A 15,995-nucleotide genomic window follows, 5' to 3' on the forward strand; every position below is an offset into this window, starting at 1 on the left:
TTTATTTTACTAAATCTTTGAACATCAATATAATGGAGCTGAACTTAGCACCACAAATGGCTGACCAAACCGTTTATGAAGGAGAGGGCGGAGGATACTACAGTTGGTCCACTTCCGCCGCCCCTTTTCTCGGCCAGGCAAAGCTTGCCGCCGGCAAGCTCGTTCTGCAACCTCTTGGCTTTGCCCTCCCTCACTACGCGGATTTCAAGAAGTTCGGCTACGTTCTCCAAGGTATATAATACACATACTAATTCAGTTAAATATCAATTTACCTTTTTATTGTAGTGTAGTAGTTAAACATAAGAAAAACAATCATGTCGTGCAATATACGTAACACACTGTCCATATGAGTAACTTAGTTGATTCTTGAGTAATAGATTATATATAGGATTACACATGATCCGGTCTGGGAGCTTCAAACATGCATGGAGTGTGAAATTTACACCCAAATACCCAATATCGTGGCCGGGCTCTTTGAGGGAGACATTTGTCCTTCCTCCCAAGTCCCACCTGATGACTAAGTTTATAATTTCTCTCTCTATTATCTTGCCCCGATGGAACGGTGAGATTTTAGGGAAAGGAAATTTTGGCCTTGTTTGATAAATACGGAGTAACTGTTAGCTGATAGCGGTTAGCTAATTAAGTTAGAAGGTATGATTAGTTGGTATCATTAACTGATTCTAGAAAGGTGTTTGGTAATTAGTTGTTAATTGATAGTTGTTTAATATAATTTTTTTTTAAAAAAAAACTAATTGAAAAAGTTGTCTTGAACAGTTTTTAAAATTTTAACATTTTATAATTACAAAAAGCTAATTAACAAAACTTTATATTAATTTTTAGACCAAATCAAACAGGTAATAGTGATCAAATAAGTCAAAACTATCTTATAAACTAACTATTTTACCGACCTTTGTCTTTTGTACGTGGTCAAGTTTACATCAAACGGTTATGGTTTCTAATCATATTGCAGGGTGTTGCGTGGTCGGAATGATATCTCCGGACAGCACAACCGAGAAGATAGTCAAAGTCACGAAAGGTGATGTGATTCCGGTGGAATTAGGAGCCGTGACGTGGTGGTACAACGATGGAGACTCCGACGTGGTCATAGTATACTTGGGGGAAACCTCCGACTCCAACGTCGCCGGCCCGTTCAACTACTACTTCCTGGCCGGAGCTCTGGGCATGCTCGGCGGTTTCTCCGCCGATTTTCTCGCCACAGGTTTTGGCATATCCGTAACTGAATCCAAAACGCTATTCAAAGCCCAAAACGCCGCCTTAATTACCAAACTCAAAGCCAAACTGAAAATCTCCGACCTCGTAAACAACAACCGGAAAGAGATGGTGTTCAACCTCGAGAACGCGTTGCCTTCTGTCAACATCAAGAACGGCGGCTCTCTGGTCTCCGCCACGGCTGAGAATTTCCCTTTGCTCAGCCGCGTTAACCTAAGCGGGAACCTCGTAAAACTCGAATCTGGCTCCATGTTAACTCCGGGATACACGGCAGATTCCTCGTACGAAATAGGTTATGTCGTTAGTGGGAGCGCTAGGATTCAGATTGTCGGCCTTAACGGTCAACTGGTTTTTGACGGCAAAGTTGCCGCCGGCCGCCTCTTTGTCTTGCCCAAATTTTTTGTTGGTTCACTCATAGCCGATAAAGAAGGAATCGAGTTTGTCTCTACAGTGACGTCTGCAGAGTGAGTAATTAATTAGATAAACGGCGCCGTTATTCTAGTCTATTCTTAACGGTTTCATTTGAATAACTCTGTTTCTCTCTTTACAGGCCAAAGTTACGGCGTTTAGCTGGGGTTGAATCAGTTTGGAAAGCTTTATCCCCATCAATCCTACAAGCATCCCTAAATCTCAGTGCGGAGGAAACAGAAATTTTCAAGGCCAAGATAGTGGAAACCACAGCAATTATCCCTTCCAAGAATAAGTAGAATTTCTTATTATTTGCATATATTTTTGTGTTTATCAATGTACTGTCTAAATTAAAATAAATGGCTATTTATCTTGTAATTTGATGTCGAGTAGTAAGTTATATCTAGGGCAATTTAGTCGAGTTGATCAGTCATCCCAGCTTGATAATCACGATATTCCAATTCAAGTTTGTCATATTGTAATTTTTCGTGATGAGTCAGTTAGATTTCACTTGGAGTGATTGTGGATTAAGGATTTGTTTTGGACTTATTTGTACTTGAAAAACTTTATGAATGTCTACAATGTTCGGTTGAGACTTTATTTTTGGGACTTATTAGTGGTCTAGTTTGCAATGTGAATCATGGTACACCGTATAATGATTGATCTCCAATTAGCCATTCGTTGTTGCGTCTCTTCACACTCAGAGTGTAGACGTTTCTGTGTTCATAGAATTGTTTATGGTTGTCCCGAAAATAGTGCTCGAGTTGGCGAAGCATGACTCTCGTACTTAAACATTAAATCACGAGTTTGATTATTGCCTACATCTTTTTATTCAAGCTCATCACACAAGATCTTCCTATGCAATTTATCTCTACTACGTACATAATTTGTAGGCTATGACACATGAGTATCCTCAAGTGGGGGCTAGAAGATTTAATCTTCGATCTTCTGTAAGATCTCAAATGGATTTTGTACCATGGAGAATTTCTATTTAAAAAAATTATAAATATATATGTTGATTTTACGAGTTCTTGTAAATAAATAAGACTCTATATATGTTGATTTTACGAGTTCTTGTAAATAAATAAGACCCTACTAAAAGTATGGAAGGGTGTATACAAGGTAGGATTCAAACCTCATTTTAAGTATGAATTACAATAAACATGCATTATTTTTACCACTTTTCAATTTAAAATTTTTTAATATTGACTGAAAATTTTTAATTTTTTAATGTCTTAACTAATTAAGTAAAAAATAAATATTGAGCCCTCTAAAATTTGAAGCCTGTGTTGTAGCTCAGTTTGCATTTCCCAAAATTGGGCCCTGGTCTACGGTAACGAAACCATTAAAATGAACGAAGTAGAAGTATGAATGGTCAAGTAATGGAACGCGCGCTAATAAGAGACTTAGAACAAGGATGCTGCACAAATTGCCTTAAGTTCCATTAAAACTTGGATCCATTTTACACCCAGCTGGGATAGGGTATTTGTACATAGGATTACTTGCACAACAAGGAAATGGATTCCTAAAGCGCAGCCTACCAAAATTAAAGTCTCCTTCCAACCAAATGCACTGTAAGTGTACACGTAAATTATATTCATAGTTTTAAAAAGTCAAACATTGCATGCATGAATATATTTGTATGATCATTTTTGTTAAAAATTAAAGTCTCACGCGAGACTTTTTTTTTTTTTTTCTTCAAATGAGACCTAATTTTCTTAGTTGCATCCATTCATCATGTTTGAAAATAACGTGAATATATCATCATATTTCAAAATCAACCAGTGCGTATGGAGAAATTGCACGTGTGACGTGTCCAAATCAGCAATAAAAAATCTAATTGTACACGTAAATTCATAGTTTTAAAAAGTCAGACATGCATGATTATATTTGTATGACATTTTTGTTAAAAATTAAAGTCTCATGCAAGACCTAATTTTCTTAGAATCTTAGTTGCATCCATTAATCATGTTTGAAAATAACGTGAATATATCATCATATTTCAAAATCAAACATCGACAATTAAATTCATAACAACATTGTTGTAAGCTCTATTTTTAATGTACAATGTACTAAAGAGATCACTGGATAGATATAGAAAGAATCGAATGGTGGAATTGTTTTTTTATTAAAAATCATAAGTATACAATTACAGGGCCGGCCCTGAGGGGTTCAGGGTGGGCACCTGCCCAGGGCCCATCTCTATAGGGGCCATAGGCTATAAGATATACGGAGTATTATATATATATATAGGACCAGATTTTAGGACGTGCAAGATGTGCAACCGCACAGGGCCCCAAAATTTTGGGGGCCCCTAGTCCAGCCCTGACCTAATAGTTAGTATATGTATTTGTAATTATATTGGCCAAAATTAGATTTTTTACATTTTTCTCTTTGCAATTTTTCTTCAAGTCGTAGTTTAGTTATACTTTGATAGAGTCTCACTTATTTACCAGTACGGGGTCACTCAAATAAAAAATCCGGCACTATATATATATATTACTTATTATATATTTTAAAAAATAGGGTTAATTGTTTCTGGAAGTCAAGAACTGAACTCACTGCTGCCCAACCGCCCATGAGTATAAGGGTCGTCGGTCGCGCCTACGCCACACCAACCACTCAAATACTTAAAGATTTTTGATTGACTGATTCGGATTGATTGATTCACATAAGTGCCAGCTGTTTTTATTTCTTTTTTTTTTTTTGTTAAGATCGATTTCATAATAATTTTTTTTATACAATGTTGCCTAAAAAACATTCACTCGGAAGTGAAAAAAAAAAAAAAGCAGAAGAAAAAGAAGTAAACAAATTGATCATTCGGAAACAAATTTTTCATATAGGGGTCCTTTTTTTAATTCCGCCCAGGGGCCTATAAAACCTTTGGACCGGCCCTGACAATTATTGTAAATTTTGAAGTACAACTAAGATTTTTTTATTCATATTATACATGGGAGGGGTGGTTTTGAGCCTTAGTGGAGGTAATATTGGCTCTCTGTACTTCATTTGGTTGAGAAAGTAAAGATACTACATTGTAACGAAGTCAATAGTACTTTAAAAAATAATAATAAACTACGATTGGTCGGTATGTCAATGCCCATATATCGACTATGCTCTCTCATGGAGTAGGTAAAAAATCGATAGAAGCCCTGGGGACTGCTCATCCTTATCCTCTTTGCGTGTTGCTTAAAATATCGTTTAAAATCTGGATAACACTTGTGTGAAACCGTCTCACGGGTCTCAATTTGTGAGATGAATTGAATCTTTAACCCTAATAATCAAAAATTCAACCGATTTCACGGATTAAAACCAATAAGACAGCTTCACACAAGGTTTTTACCTTAAAATCTTACCCCACAAAATGTTGCCTTGTAAGAAATCGATTGTTTAATTTGTTGTGTAACGTTAATAGAACATGAGCACGGACGTGCCACGTAGCCCACGGAGCACCTACAGTACAATGAAATTAAACTTCAATATATTTTGGTGAGGGGTTCGCTGGGTATTTTGGTGGCCGACGAAAATTTGAACAGTTTATTAGTGGAATTATATTGAGCACACGTTACTCCAACCATGCATGCATATATGCATCTTTCTCTATAAATATGGCGACGAATTTGTCCACAGTACAATTCATACAGCCAACAAAAACCAGAAAACTATTTCATTTCCTCGTCCAATATACACATCTTCTATCTGTTTAAGGTTTCAAGAGTTTTAATTTCTTCTTTGATCATCAATGGAGTTCAACTTAGCACCACAAATGGCTGACCAAACCGTTTATGAAGGAGAGGGTGGTGGATACTACACTTGGTCCACTTCCGTCGCCCCTTTTCTCGCCCAGGCAAACCTCGCCGCCGGCAAGTTGGTTCTCCAACCTTTTGGCTTTGCCCTCCCTCACTACGCTGATTCCAAGAAGATCGGCTACGTTCTTCAAGGTATACAATACAAACACTTCTCTCTATGTTTTTTTTAGTGACGTGGAAGGCCGACTTAGAACCACTGGATTATGAGGAGCTAATTAGTTTAAATTGTCATAATTGATCGGTTCAAACCAGATCAAGAGGACGCTCTAGCTAGAAATCTTGTTATAACCTTATGGCTACAAGAATAGATTGACCAACTTGATTGGGGTCTAGAATTTTGCCCCTTGAGTGATGATCTGAGAGATATCAACTCCCACTATTTGCATGTGGTGTGCATGATAAATCCGGTATTATGACTTTAATCAATAAAAGACCACACAAAAGTAATCCAATTTAGATTATCATAATTGACCGATTCAAACAAAAAATATTATTAAATTACTTTAATTAAGAATCAAACTTAAAACCTACTAGGTAATTAACAAGTCAACAAGTTGACTAACTCTAATACTTTTCTCTCAACATATTCCATTGTAATTTGTATTCTGCGGGATGAAATTTATGCATGGTTAATTAATATAATATAATCGTATTGCAGGGTGTTGCGTGGTCGGAATGATATCTCCGGACAGCACCGCCGAGAAGGTAGTCAAAGTCACGAAAGGTGATGCGATTCCGGTGGAATTAGGAGCCGTGTCGTGGTGGTACAACGACGGAGACTCCGACGTGGTCATAGTATTCTTGGGAGAAACCTCCGATTCCAACACTGCCGGCCCATTCAACTACTACTTCCTGGCCGGAGCTCTGGGCATGCTCGGCGGTTTCTCCGCCGATTTTCTCGCCGGAGGTTTCGGCATATCCGTTAGTGAATCCAAAACCCTATTCAAAAGCCAAAACGCTACCGTCATTACCAAACTCAAAGAAAAACCGAACATCACAAACCCCGCAAACAATAACCGGAAAGATTTGGTGTTCAATCTCGAGAATGCGTTGCCACCTGTCACCAGCAAGAACGGGGGGGCTCTTGTTTCCGCCACGGCTGAGAATTTCCCTTTGCTCAGCCGCGTTAACCTAAGCGGGAACCTCGTAAAACTCGAACCTGGCTCCATGTTAACTCCGGGATACACGGCGGATTCCTCGTACGAAATAGGTTATGTCGTTAGTGGCAGCGCTAGGATTCAGATTGTCGGCCTTAACGGTCAACTGGCTTTGGATGACAAACTTGAGGCCGGCCACGTATTTGTCTTGCCCAAATTCTTTGTCGGTTCACTCATAGCCGATACCGAAGGAATGGAGTTTGTGTCCACAGTGACATCTTCAGAGTGAGTAATTAATATTAGTAAACACTAAACAGAAATTCTATTTTTATTTATTTTTTTGCTTCGCCACGCTAAGGGCCCATACACTTAACTATTTTTTCAATCTATTCAAATATAAATAGTCAATACCGTCTACACTATGAGGCAAACTATGACCTCCTATTTGAAAAAATTGCACTCCTAAACCAGAAGGTTATTGGCTGGGCTATTAATTTAGTAAGTCTTATAAGTCTGATTTAACAACCCTCTCTATTTTGTTTTTACAGGCCAAAATTACTGCGTTTAGCTGGGGTTGAATCAGTTTGGAAAGCTTTATCTCCTTCAGTCCTACAAGCATCCCTAAATCTCAGTTCTGAGGACACAGACATTTTCAAGGACAAGATAGTGGAAACCGCAGCAATTATCCTTTCCAAGAAGCATTAGAATTTTGGGTTTATTTGCATACGTATTTAATATAATTAAGTTGGTTGATAATTAAGTACGGTCTAAGTTAATTAAGATAAATGGTGAAATTTGTTATGTAATTTTACAGTATATGATGTCTCTTTCTGTGTAGAGATTTGGATGTGAATCTCATTACCCATCTTTATCAATGTACTCAAATTATTTGCTTTTATTTTGGTCATCACTCATCAATATCTTTTTTCAAATATGATACTACATGTACCACTTTTAAAACTAAACAAAGCTTGTTTTTCTTTAGATGAAAAATTAAGGAAAATATATAATTACTATTTTAAAATGTGCGACAAGTTCGTCCTCTTAAAATAACAAGGGTAATATTCATTTTCACTCTTAACCGCACACTATATATAGTAGTGATGCACCGATAGTATAATGTTTATATACATTAAACTTTATTTTTATAACATGAAAGTTTATTTTTATGATCATATAGATCGAAGAAACATTATGAACTTACATTAATGTTTAGATTTATAATCATATAGAATAATATTATGAACCTATTATAGGATGCATGTTATTAAATATGACGCGCCTATAGTGTAATATTTATGCACATTAAGGGTCTGTTTGAAAAGCATGAAAATGAATTTTGGAAAATATTTTTTGAAAATTAGTCATTTTTGGGAAAATATTTTCCTTTTTGGTGTTTGGTTGCGTTATGGGAAATTGTCTTGGTGTGTTTGGTTCATTTTATGAAAAATGAATATAATTGTATAATTATACATAGTATATTTTATTATTTTATTTAAAATATAAAATAATATAAAAATATATAACATAATAATATTTATTATTAAAAAAAAAACAATGGTCCGGCTCTGGTTTCGGCTTCTGATTTGGTTTCCGGCCGAAACCAGAGCAAAACTATTATGGTTTTCTCCGGCAGACTGATTTCCGTCGAAATGGGTGAGATGGCCATTTTGGCCGTTCCGAAAAATGACTTATCGGAAAAAATTTCTTAAGTCATTAAAAAAAAATGAATTGATAATTTTCCGGACGTTGCCAAGTACCGAAAACTCGAAAAATATTTTCCGAAAGTTATTTTCCGGGTTATCAAACACACCTTAGACCATATTCCAAATAAAAATTTGCCGGAGGCTTGGTGGTGGGCTGGTTAGCAGAGTTTGGGCCTTCGGGGAGTTAGTAATGGGCTTGGGCCGGTGATGGTGGCTTAAGACTTGGCAGTTGACAGTAACGGAGGAGTAGCTGCAGCAGTGCCTCCGCGAGCGACGGAAGGGGAAGGAAGATATGTTTTCCGGGAGCTCTACAAACCTCTCCTTTCTCTCTCCTTCATCCACACTCGCTCGTTCGGTTCTTCCCGGAGTTACTGCCTTTCACGCTCATCGCCGCTCCTCCTTTCTCTCCCCCAGTTCTCACAGTTTTCGGCTCCAAAACAATGCGTTTCGGCCGGAGATTTGGACGCGCAACTTCTCTACTGCCGCTTTGCCTTTTGACCTCTCGCCACCGCCGATCGACCACGACCTTATCGTAAGTCTCCGTATCCTGAAACACTAAGTATACGGTTTTACGTACACAGAGAAGCAGTTTATTGATTTTTCCAAGGCATTAATCTGAAGAATTGCCTTGACAATTGAACAGTCATGCTGGATAATTGTAATCTATTTTGAGCAAGGACTATGCTAATTTGGAAAGGGATAACTGAGAGTCTAGCTCACAATTTTCATTAAGCTTTTGAAATAAATCGATTGATTCGGCAGTATTAACTTGACATTTTCATGGTAGTAGGCATGCTACACACTGACAGATTAATCTTAGGTATCATTTGGAAGGTTTTCCATGCTAGGATGTAGGAGAGGAAATCTTTGCTGCAGAAGAACATGGAGCTTTGTTGCTGTTAATTGTTACATGCTCTTTTATTAAGCTGATATACTCTTTATTTTGCTTGACATCCAATTACTTTATGTACTTTATAGGATACTATGAAAGTTGCTGGTGCGAAGGTATTAGAGGATGACATAATTGAGACCTATGGCAATGACGATGAGGCCTTAAGTGCAGCTGAAAATGGAGTTGCTGTAGGTGTCTAATCTGGTTTGGGTTTTCGAACATTTCTTTTCTCCTATGCTTTCTTTCCTTCATCATCTCTGTATTTATTATACAGAGAATAGAAGATTGTTTTGCTATTGTTATTCCAATCTGTTGGGGAAAGAGTGGACTTCTGGGTTAACAGCTGAAATGGGAAACAATAGAAACTCAAAAAGGAATTAATCAGGAGCCCAAACGGGGAAAACCACAACAGAAAATTTATGGACGTAATTAGTATATCTTTTTTTCCAAAATGTAGGACTAAGACTAAAACTAGTATAATAAACCACTTATTTACCAATCCCAATTTTAATAGAATTATAAGTTGAGTTGAACCTCAAGACTTAATTCAAATATGATCACTTGAGTATAGGATATGTGTTTGTGATGGAATCCTTTAGGGGCTGTTTACCAAAATGGAAAAATGGAGAATTCTCTAGAAACATAGAGAATTGGAGAAGTGGAAGAATGGAAAACTTGTTTACTAAAATCAATCCTCTAAAATAGCTTTCCATCTCCATTCTTCTGTTTTTGTACGACTTTGGAGAAAGCTAAAATTGAGTTCTCCACGAGTGAACAGTACATTACTTACCCTGAGGTCCCAGGTTCGAATCCTGCTAGGCGCACCCTTCTTCAGCTTATTCCCTTTTGTGAAAATCCTATTATTGTTATCTTTATTATTATTATTATTATTATTATTGTTATTGTTATTGTTATTTGTATTATTATTGTTATTGTTATTATTATTATCTTTATTATTATTATTTTCATTATTATTATTATCTTTATTATTATTATTTTCATTATTATTATTATCTTTATTATTATTATTATTATTGTTATTGTTATTATTATTATTGTCTTTATTATTATTATTGTTATTATTATTATTATTATTGTCTTTATTATTATTATTGTTATTATTATTATTATTATTATCTTTATTATTATTGTTGTTGTTATTATTATTATTATCTTTATTATTATTATTATTGTTATTATTATTATTATTATCTTTATTATTATTATTATTATTATTATTATTATCTTTATTATTATTATTATTATTATTATTATCTTTATTATTATTGTTATTATTGTTATTATCTTTATTATTATTATCTTTGTTGTAGAAATATACAAATGTGATATGGGAATTTCCGAATTGGGATGATTGTATTTAATGAGGTTTTGAGTATTTTGTTTTGTAATCAAACTATGTACTAAAACAAATGGAAAATTGGAGGAATGGAGAAGGAAAATTGAAAAACTGTAGAAATGGAAAACTGGAATAATTGAGAAGGAAAAATTGAAAACTTGAGAAATGGAAAAATAGAGAAATGAAGTAAATGACCCCTTAAATTTGCTATAAATGTTTAACTTGTTGCATGCATGGGGGGTAGACAGAACTTTCTTTGTTCCAAACTGTAAAAAGTCACCTTAATAAGCTGTAATGCACTTTCCTTCTAGTTTTCATATTAACTCTGTTGAACTTTGATTGATAAAGACATATTTCACATTGGTGTTTTAGGTTGTGGATCTTTCACATTATGGTCGGATAAGAGGTAAGCTTGTCCTTGCATTTTGATTTTTTAGAAGCATAGCCATTTTCTGGGAAGCTATAGTCTATAACTTAGATCTTATAATATGTTGACATAGTATTATGTATATTAATAATGCAAGTTGCTGGATTCATGAAAGTGGTCTGGTCAGTTGTGATCAATACGGTACCTCCCTGATTAAATATGAATAAGTTAGTACATAATGTTATTTTTGTAATAGATTGCCTTAACCAGGAATGTGATTTGGATGCATTGAAATTCTGTGACTTGCTAGTGTGGGAATAGTCTTTGCTTATTCCTCTTTGGAACTTTATAATGTGGTGTTTGTATAGTGATTTCTGTTTATTTTGTAATTCTGCAGTTAGTGGAGAAGACCGAGTTCAGTTTCTTCACAACCAAAGTACTGCAAATTTTGAAATTCTTCATGAAGGACAGGTAAATAATTAGGATTTGGGAGACAAGAGTATTCAATTTATGAATCTCCTGATCTTAGCATTTGGATTATGCAGGGTTGTGACACTGTTTTTGTTACACCAACAGCTCGTACCATTGACATTGCACATGCATGGATTATGGTAGTTCCTCCTCTCTGTATTTTCCTTTGTATTGAGTTTCCTGCTATGTGTCAGACTATTAATGGGACACATATTTTGTTCTCAGAAAAATGCAATAACATTGGTGACCTCACCAGAGACAAGCGAGAGAATAACATCAATGCTTAGAAAGTGTGTACACTCATTTTCCAGGCATTGTTTTTCTACATTATGTTGTTTACCCATCTTGTATTGAGTGTTGTTTATTTCACTTCGCGTGCCAATTCAACGTTTTGTTTGCATTCATGCCTCTTAAATATGTTGTCTTTTGGTTGTAGGTACATATTTTTTTCTGACAAAGTAGAAATACAAGATATTTCTAAGCAAACATGCTTTTTTGTACTAGTGGGGCCTAGAAGCAACCAAGTATATAATCAAATGAAATGTTTATATATTTCTTCTTTTTGTTCCTTTTTTATCAAATTGATTCATACGAGTTGTTGGTGCAAACAGATAATGGAAGGATTGAATCTTGGTGACCTTGTTGGACAACCATATGGTTCACACAAGCATTACAGTGTAACTTACTGTTTCCCTTTCAAAATTATTTACTTGAGGTCAGTCAATTCTTGATATAGCTGTGATGTAGACGCAGTAGTAGAATGTTGTAGAGCCAATCTCTTATCAATTGTGTTTACCACCTCATTGCTAGACACTTGCTTTTATACTAAATGCATCGACGTATTGCCAACACCTTTTTTCTCTGCTAGGCATTAAATTATGTGTATAAATCTATTGGCTGACATGTTCTTTAAAGTGGCTGATATTTTCTTCCACCGTTCTCACCTCTTAAATAACCCTTCTGCAGTGTCTTTTACATTTTATGATTTCACCAAAGTTTGTCTCATGCAATTTATAGAAGGAGGAGATTTTTTGCTGATCTGGACTGTCTTCATTCATATATAATATAAAATAGTGAATCTTTAGCAGTGGGACCTAATTTTTAAGCGCCTTTACATGTAAAAGGTAAATGGGAATCCCGTAACTATAGCAGTGGGAAATATCATATCAGAAGAAGGTTTTTCACTGTTGGTGTCACCAGCTACTGCTAAATCGGTCTGGAAAGCTATTGTAGATTATGGTGCTGTACCCATGGGTTCAAATGCATGGGAAGAATTAAGGATAATTCAAGGTTGTTAAATACATAGCATTGCATTCCATACCTCTACTAATTTTATTTGACTTTAGAACACTTTTCATAGTGAAACCTGGTTTTATTTTATTAAAAACTAGTTGTTGTCACTTCCCAATTTGCATGCTTTGATGCCAGGTGTTCTATTCCAGTTTTGTTTTTAGTTTAATGCCTGAATTTCAGATATATGAATTATTAAGCTCTGATGCTCTTAATCCTGTAGGAAGACCAGCACCTGGTAAAGAGCTTACCGATGAATTTAACGTTCTGGAGGCTAATCTTTGGAATGCTGTTTCTCTGAATAAAGGTTTTATAATATCCACCTTAAAATCTGTTTGCCTTTGTGAGCTATAGTTTCTCATATACAGAAAAATGACCCCAGGGTGTTATAAGGGACAAGAAACCATTTCTAGGCTTGTTACTTACGATGGAATCAAACAAAGATTGTGGGGAATTCGTCTATCTTCGTCTGTAGAACCTGGCAGCAGCATCTCAGTTGATGGCAAAAAGGTGAAGCTTCTTGCCCTCGATTTCAGAACCTTTCCAATTTTTTCCCTGGTACCATTGCTACAACTCTACCTTGCAGGTTGGCAAACTAACCAGTGTCACAAGCAGTGGAGATACATCCAAGCCTTTCGGGTTGGGCTATATTAGGAAGAAAGCTGCTTCCAAGGGAGACACTGTAATCATCGGGGATGGTGTTGTGGGGACCGTGGTGGAAGTCCCTTTTCTTGGTCGCCAACTCCCGCCATCATCAAAGAGTTAATAAGACAGTTCCAGGTACAAAGTCATAGAAACCAAGATACTAATCTCGTTATTTGCCAACTATATCAAACTATACTGTTAAATTAAAGGCGAATTATAAAGTTTACACTTGATCTCTATTAGATTGCAATACTTTGATTTCACATTTTGCTTGGGGTTAAAGCAGGTGTAAAATTCTGTTCCATTCAAGCACCAATAATGATCTCCAGTAAGTGACATCATCTCTGCTAATTTAAGCCTTGCACAAATGGTTGGGATATGATGCATGTGTACAGTACAGATCATAATCATTATATTACATAGACAATCAGACCCCTGCATGCCTAGCTAGCAAGAACTATGGCGAATTTACATATGATTTAGAGACACATAAACCAAACAAACCAAGATTGACAGCAAAACTTGAACATCAACAACAATCTCTCAGTATGCTGGCAACTTGGGATCGTTGCTCTTCACTCAAATCTGTAGGAAAACCTACGAGAAATCTGAGTCGAAGGTTGCCTCTCTGACCTTGATTATCATTGTACTTAGGCATGCCTTGTCTAGGTATAGTTTTCTCTAATCCAGGATAAATGATTTCATCATCCAAGTTCAAAACCATCTCCCCCCCTCCTAATGTCGGCACCGTTATTGTACATCCTGTTAGAGCTTGGACTAAAGGGATTTGAACTCCTAGCTCCAAATCATCTCCTTCCCTCTTGAACATTGGATGTTTCTTTTCTTCAATCACAAAGATCACATCTGCCGGGAGGCTTCCTGGCCGCTCGTCTCCCTTCCCTTCAAATGTAATTTTCGTTCCCCTTCTCCATTCAGGCTTCACTTTGATCGTTACATATTCCTCCTCTTGAATAATTAGTCTGCACGTTATCACGTATAGTTGATAGTTAAATTGCACATATATATTTTGTACATATTATGCTCAACACATACATACCCGGTGTTTGAAAGGATCTCTCTTGTAATCTTGACCTCCTTGGTACATCCATAGCACAACTCCTCAAGTGTGCATTCCAGCCTCTTCTCCACCGGCGGTGGCTTTCTACGAGAGATCGACTCGGAGAAAATAATGGGAGTGGCGATTCTTTTGCTCGATGTTCCCAAAAGATCATTGGTTTGGGAGCTAGAAAACGAGGTTGATCTTTCCAAATGGGCATAAAAATCCGAAGCTTTAGGTGTTTTATTGCCTTTCCTGCTTAAGCTTTTCGACAATTTTGGGGATGTTGCGAGCCGGCTGGTGGTCCTTGACAGGAGCCTGGGGCCGGAAATGACTAACTCTTCTTCGTCGTCTTGCTCCAAGCTTTCCGGCGTTTTCCGGCCGGAACCTTTGGGCGTATTTTGGTTATCGACGTCAAAGGTGGCGGTGTGTTTATCTCGCTTTCGGGAACTAATAGCCTGAATTCATCCGAAAACGTTTACATTTAATGAAAATTTTCATTAAATGATGAATAGGGATATGATTTGTTTTTAAATGCATGCATGAATGCATGGGATATTTTTACGTACCCTTTTTGCCTCATTGATAGAAATGAATTTGGATTGCGGTTTGTCACGATGATTGGAGGTGTTCCTACCTGAGGCGTGCCATTTTTTTGCAAAAGCCTTGCAAATGTCTGCAACGGACGTAGCTTTGTTGATTACCCCAAGAAGGTTGTATGATGGCGTCGCCGTCTTTGGATGATGGCCCATGTGACACGGCGAGGTTTTGTTGGTAGTGGGTGGTGGCTGGCCGGGGACGACGCTAGCAGATTGAGCGATCAGATAGGATGATAGCGTGCAACTGATGGATGGAGAAGGTAGAGGAGGGGGGGAGGGGGGGAGGGGTTGAAGCCAGGTGAGAATGGAGATTTTGGGGAAATTAAGGTAAAAGCTAAGGTGGTTCTTTGTTCAAACAATTGTTCCACAAAGGGCGCCACGTTCATCATTTTACTTGCATGAATCAAGTGAACCTCAATGTGAAGTGTAGTGTATGTATGGATATTTAGATAAAGACCAATCGTTTTGAGCATATTACCCACAATTTTTACACATTGATCAAAACCCATATTTTTCCACCTCAGTAGGTAAGAACGGTTGATAAATGGACGGTCAATTGTAAGGTGAGAGTCAGACTTATAATTTTAGCGATATCAAATGCTATATCATGAGATTCAAAGAAGCAGTCCAAACTAATTTGAGAAAAACTTAATAGTGTACGTTGCCCAGCATTGATCCATCAACCACTTGCCAAAAAATCACAATCAACTACATGCTCCACCACAAAATTGGTTTTAATTAATTACGCAAGGACAGAGGATATATCACTATATATCCTGCTGATCTTGCCACTCAATCAATTAGCAAGTGACGTCGAGTCAAGGTAAAAGCAGAATTGTACATCGTGCAGTGATTGCAACATGAGATAGCACTCACCACAGAAACACTGGTTTTTCTTTAAGATAATGTTTCCAGCTTTGATCAATTCAATTGGCCCTGGCCGGCCATTGCCCACCCCCAAGCTCATATACGTCTACGTCCTAGCTTTTTATGCTTGTTTGTTTAACTCGTACGTGGATCGGAGCATGCAGCACCACCACCACACCTTGTGGACCATGCATGTTTTATCA

At 36.8% G+C, this 15,995-nt stretch overlaps 4 protein-coding genes across 7 annotated transcripts; 3 read left to right on the forward strand and 1 right to left on the reverse strand.

The window, feature by feature from the left end:
- LOC116030733 (glutelin type-A 3-like) lies at positions 1-2,226 on the forward strand. The gene is made up of 3 exons (XM_031273055.1): positions 1-231; positions 971-1,694; positions 1,781-2,226. Exons 1-3 carry the CDS (start codon positions 33-35, stop codon positions 1,935-1,937), a joined length of 1,080 nt encoding a protein of 359 aa, XP_031128915.1. The 5' UTR covers positions 1-32; the 3' UTR covers positions 1,938-2,226.
- Positions 2,227-5,259: 3,033 nt separating this feature from the next.
- LOC116028827 (12S seed storage protein CRD-like) lies at positions 5,260-7,451 on the forward strand. The gene is made up of 3 exons (XM_031270655.1): positions 5,260-5,576; positions 6,103-6,826; positions 7,090-7,451. The coding sequence occupies exons 1-3, from the start codon at positions 5,378-5,380 to the stop codon at positions 7,244-7,246; spliced, it is 1,080 nt and encodes a 359-aa protein (XP_031126515.1). The 5' UTR covers positions 5,260-5,377; the 3' UTR covers positions 7,247-7,451.
- A 1,044-nt stretch (positions 7,452-8,495) lies between these two features.
- On the forward strand, positions 8,496-15,404 carry LOC116029976 (putative transferase At1g60990, chloroplastic). Of its 4 annotated transcripts, none has more exons than XR_004100352.1 (14): positions 8,496-8,779; positions 9,226-9,327; positions 10,869-10,902; positions 11,261-11,334; positions 11,409-11,474; positions 11,560-11,624; positions 11,771-11,858; positions 11,946-12,011; positions 12,459-12,624; positions 12,848-12,931; positions 13,007-13,134; positions 13,211-13,404; positions 13,556-13,597; positions 14,916-15,404. XR_004100352.1 is itself a non-coding variant. In XM_031272041.1 (13 exons), the coding sequence occupies exons 1-12, from the start codon at positions 8,540-8,542 to the stop codon at positions 13,388-13,390; spliced, it is 1,293 nt and encodes a 430-aa protein (XP_031127901.1). In that variant the 5' UTR covers positions 8,496-8,539; the 3' UTR covers positions 13,391-13,404; positions 13,556-13,646. The 4 variants fall into 4 exon arrangements, 2 of the variants coding, with proteins under 2 accessions (XP_031127901.1, XP_031127900.1); XR_004100353.1 differs by lacking the exon at positions 14,916-15,404 and adding an exon at positions 14,381-14,443; XM_031272041.1 differs by lacking the exon at positions 14,916-15,404 and having other exon boundaries at positions 13,556-13,646.
- On the reverse strand, positions 13,535-15,208 carry LOC116029977 (chaperone protein DnaJ-like). The gene is made up of 3 exons (XM_031272043.1): positions 14,896-15,208; positions 14,327-14,784; positions 13,535-14,249 (listed from the first exon to the last, which is right to left on the reverse strand). Exons 1-3 carry the CDS (start codon positions 15,076-15,078, stop codon positions 13,799-13,801), a joined length of 1,092 nt encoding a protein of 363 aa, XP_031127903.1. The 5' UTR covers positions 15,079-15,208; the 3' UTR covers positions 13,535-13,798.
- Positions 15,405-15,995: the final 591 nt, after the last annotated feature.

This window comes from Ipomoea triloba, chromosome 9 (genome assembly GCF_003576645.1).
Source record: "Ipomoea triloba cultivar NCNSP0323 chromosome 9, ASM357664v1".
Classification (NCBI taxonomy): Eukaryota; Viridiplantae; Streptophyta; class Magnoliopsida; order Solanales; family Convolvulaceae; genus Ipomoea; species Ipomoea triloba.